Below are 5000 nucleotides of genomic sequence, written 5' to 3'. Positions count from 1 at the left end.
TACGCATAAACAATCAGCCAATCAGAGCCGCACGTGGACAAGCAATACGGTTACTTATTTTTTAAAGAATATTTTTGGGCCTTTATGTCTTTATTCAGATAGGACAGTGAAGAGTGACCGGAAGTGAGTGGGAGAGAGATGGGGTGAGAAACGACCAACGGTCAGATTTGATCCCGGGTCCTTGTAGGCATTTGGACCCGAATGCTTGCTTCCTGCCAACAAAATGGTTCAACTGGAAGGAGCTAACCAATGCTAACTGGCAGAAGCTAACCCCCTAAAGTCTGCCTCTTTGAAGAACCATTCACAAAGCCTACATTGATATCAATTGATCGTCCCTAATATTGTACAGATCTTTCATATGACCAGTCAGCCAATATCTGTTGAATTATCTGTTTATTTATTTATGTGTCATCTTCTATGACTAATTTTCTAAAGGCACTCTGATCCCCACAATGGCTGAAAAGAGAAAAGAAATCTCTAGTCTCTGTCCTTAGTTTTGATATCAGGAATTCAGTAGGAAAATGACAGCTAAGGCACAAAAATATATCTCAGTAGCCGAGCAAGGGCCATTCACATCAGGAACGATGACGATATGATATGAGGACATTCAAAGGATTCTGACTGGCTGTCTTTTTATCGTTCTTAAAATGGCTCTGAAAGTGATTCCCAACAATATCGTTTTACATATCATTATCATTATAGTATGTGCCGTTGATGTTGTCATTTATATTTACTAGAGCAATACTTAACTGTTCTTTTTGCCATTATCGTTACAGTTATCGTTCCTGGTATGAACGGGCCTTAGTACTCACACTCCAAACACCACATATAGGTGCATTTAAATGTTATACATTAAACATGAATTGTAAAAGTGAGTGACCTTTCTCAAGGACGCAAGAGTGAGTGGAGCACTGCTTATGTGATTCTACCCAGAATTCCTCTGGTCACTGGTGGATAATTAGGCCAGTCTATCCTGACTTTTACATTAATAACCAGAGGATTTCTCTCATAAATCAGGTCAATCTTCATATGTAATGCGCGACATTGAAGAGACGACATAATGGGACCACAGGCATATGTTCAGTAATATGTATTGTAGACTAAACCCCAGGAGTTCTTTTGGAATAGAAACTGTATCACAGTGTGGCAACACTATATTATCAGCAACTAAGAGGCTAAGCTAGAACTGAATTAAGAGAAAGACAAGGATGAATACATCATTTCTGTACCTATATTTAGTAAATGTTACGTCATAACAGAAACAACCCCCTACACATAATACAGCTGTCATTTAATAATCAGAACACCAAACACACACTTGTTCTGACCAGTCAGCAATCTGTCTCGGTTGAATGCCGAATGTACTAACCACTAAATTCATGTGTGTGTCTGTGTGTGTGTGTTTTTTTGTGTAAAAGAACCCAACCTCAGTGGTTCCTCTTCCTTTTTCCCCTCTGGAAACGCTCGACCTTGTGCTACTTCAAGATATTTATATTCAAGAGCACTAACAAACGGCATCCATACCAATATGAAAGCACCAGCTGGCATGAAATCAATGCCTGCCTTAACATTATTGTGTCCAGGAAAGGTTAATGTGTTTTTTGAATGACTCATACTTTTGAACTGCCATTCAAACACTAAACAACTGTGCGGTGTCATGTTAGATGAAGTAAAATGATAAGCATATCTCCTAACATCAATATTATCATTTTTATCAGTAGGGTGATATTTCTTCATTTGCCTTCAACTTACTTATCTGTGATTCACCATTTACAGATTTGGCCCTTACCTCACCATTAGGCTACACTTACCTCACCATTAGGCTACACTTCAATTTCAGTACCATTCACAGATTTGGCCCTTACCTCACCATTAGGCTACACTTCAATTTCAATACCATTCACAGATTTGGCCCTTACCTCACCATTAGGCTACACTTCAATTTCAGTCTCCGTATTACATCTTTGAGAATTAAATCTACAACCCAGAGACAACACTGTTTACCACCACATGGTCAAATGCAAACAGCAAATGGCATTCTGCAGCAGGCTGGTCAAATCGTAATCATGCTATTTCAATAGCATCTGGTCCATTAGTCACTGCCTGAATGCTAATGCTAGGCTATCAAGTATAAAACAACAATGCGCTGCAGCATTTCTCCTTCTCTCCCCATGGAGGCAATAGATTTCCCTTATCACACTATCTCTGTGAACTTCTCTATTACAGTAAAACTTGTCTTGCGTTCATTCACCCTCTTTTTTTATCTCTTTCTGTCATTCAAAAACCTCTCCCGCCCCTTTCTTTTTAATCTTTCTCTCTCTCTGTCTCTCTCTCTATCTCTCGAGCTTTGATTTATTCATGTGAGGCTCTATGCAGCTCTAACTGGTGTCATTGTGGGGGATCAACCACTCTGCCCAGCGATGCCTAAGGAAATCAAAGGCAAACGGGTGTGAAAAGGAGAGGAGAGAAGAGGAGAGGAGAAAAGGGTTATGAGAGGGGATGAGGGGAGGAGAGGGGAGAAGGGGAAGAGAGAGGAGAGATGGATGAAGGGAGGTGAGGAGAGGGGAGATGGATGAATAGGAACATTCAGGGGGAAAATGGAGAGGAAAGGAGAAGGGAGCTGACAGGTAAGTAAAAAGGAGAATTGAAAAGAATAGAAGATAAGTGAAGAGAAGAGAAGAGACTATAAGATAAGAGAGAGGAAAATAATAAAATAGAAGAAAAGAGAAGAGAAGAGAAGAGAAGAGAAGGAAGAGAACAGAAAGGAAAATAATAAAATAGAAGAGAGAAGAGAATAGAAGAGAGGAAGTGAGAGGAGAGGCATGGCTACTGTGGGGTGGGAAGGACATGTAATGCTGATTCATGTGAGCGTCTCTGGATGCCGATATGAGTTGGGCTGTGCCTCCTGGTGCATTTGAATATTTCCAAAGCAGATCTCAACGTCTCTGTGCTTTGGACCATGACTGCTGGCTCTGTGCTATATTCCCTGTATTTGTTTGCATGTGCTCTCCCACGCACAGGTATTTTTCCAACCGTGTTTGCCAGTGCACGTTTCCTATCCGCAACCGAGGTACTTTTGGTGTACTAAACAAAATCTATCTGTGCACCCATCCTACCTTTATCATGTTATCAAAACATACTGACTGATAACATAGGCCTTGTACAAGTTGCATGAACCACACTGCAACCCTCTGCAGTCAGTGAAGGTTGCTTATCTCAGACCTTGTGCGTCACTATCGGACGTGTTGTTACATGATCTTCCTCAGCTTGTGCCAGAGTGTCGCTCTCTGCCAACATTCTCCATGACACTTATCCCTACAGTCCTTTCCAACACTGTTCAGTGCAGTAACAAAGCCAAGCCAAAATAATGCTGCTTTTGAGACCAACGATGTGTCTTCTGTAGTGTTTGTTCATGCCTCTGGGTGTGTGGACGAGTATATATGTACATTAATGTGTGTGTACAATACATGTATACACACACACACACACACACAAACACGTGTGTGTGTGTGTGTGCGTGCGTGCGTGCGTGTGTGTGTGGATGTGTGTGCCTGTTGCAGCCTTACTTGACACTGCCACTGGTGTTCCTCAGGACTGAGGCAGCGAAGCTCTGGGTGACACCCACCAGGCTGGTGCCGTCCACCTCCACTATGAGGTCATTCACCTGGATCCTGCATGGAACACAGGAACACACACACACACACACACACACACACACACACACACACACACACACACACACACACACACACACACACACACACACACACACCAGTTAGTCCTGTAGCAGACCAGATGCATTCATTCAAAGTGACTGGCACAACAGATAGACACCTTTAAATGGCATAAACAAACATGTGCATTCCTAAGGCATTTCCGGTGGCACAGAAAACCACACTGAGCTAATGGTACTGTAACTTGGGGTTATAGTAACATGCATCACAAGCATCTGCGTTGGTTATAGTAACATGCATCTCAAGCATCTGCGTTGGTTATAGTAACATGCATCACAAGCATCTGCGTTGGTTATAGTAACATGCATCACAAGCATCTGCGTTGGTTATAGTAACATGCATCACAAGCATCTGCGTTGGTTTGGAACGTTTCAACCGGTACCCCTCGAGGAACAGATTGAAAGGGTCCATATAACTGTTTGCGATCTAAGAAACACCCGAGGCCATCTCTCTATGGAATGGACTCTGGTGTCAGCGTTCTGTGAAGCAGCTGTGAAGAGCACTGTGTACAGTATATCTAATACATACTGTGACTTGCCATACTATTACACCAAAAAAGGTTGATGCAGTTAAAATGCATCTACAACTATTATACTTGCTAGAGTAACTGGGAATGTGCCACTGAAATGCCTACACCACAGAGGAAGATTATAACGGCAGTCAGCAACATCATATTGCATAAATACTTTCATCCCATAAAACCGTTTGACTTTGAGAGTCTGTTAACTGGAGTGTCCCTATTGCAAATGACATGAATGATTGCAACCCCCCCCCCCCCACACACACACACACACACACACACATACACACACACACACACACACACACTCCTCAATAGTTTATGCCAAGTGCCAGGGGAGATTTGCAATCAGTTAATGGAGCATACAGTTGAACTCAGAAAATATGCTCAAATGACACAGGAAGCATAAGCTACTGTAGAGAAGAGTTGTGGCGCAGTCATGATGGTTTATAGCACCACCTCCACATTATTTAACACAAGGTAGCTGGCCTTTGCCGACCTTCTCCTGACCTAAAAATAAAATCACCAAATCTCTTTGGCAGACTAAAGTAAATGCTATATGTATTTCCTAATTCCTCTCAGTAATTGCTGTGTGTCTGGGAGCAGTACAGGGATAGAGGACCCCTGTCTAAATCCCATCCAATCCCCTCTGATCCCTTTCCTTTTCTCCAGATGAAGCCCCATCCACCCCCCCCCCTAGACCCCGAGGCAGCTAGGGGATCACACTGGTAGTGTCACCGAGGCAC

At 42.6% G+C, this 5000-nt stretch overlaps 1 protein-coding gene across 2 annotated transcripts in view; it reads right to left on the bottom strand.

The window, feature by feature from the left end:
- ppp1r9ba (protein phosphatase 1, regulatory subunit 9Ba) overlaps positions 1-5000 on the bottom strand; it is a 57698-nt gene that overhangs the window by 10625 nt on the left and 42073 nt on the right. For both annotated transcript variants that reach the window (XM_076266290.1, XM_076266291.1), the window contains exon 5: positions 3567-3671. In XM_076266290.1, coding sequence (XP_076122405.1) covers positions 3567-3671 — 105 coding nt within the window. The remainder of the gene's footprint in view (positions 1-3566; positions 3672-5000) is intronic.

This window comes from Alosa pseudoharengus, unplaced genomic scaffold (genome assembly GCF_046254945.1).
Source record: "Alosa pseudoharengus isolate Yale_2024_CS ecotype anadromous, Long Island Sound unplaced genomic scaffold, YU_APseudo_1.1 YU_APseudo_1.1_scf_4, whole genome shotgun sequence".
Lineage (NCBI taxonomy): Eukaryota > Metazoa > Chordata > Actinopteri > Clupeiformes > Clupeidae > Alosa > Alosa pseudoharengus.
This window is presented reverse-complemented; position numbering and strand designations above follow the sequence as displayed.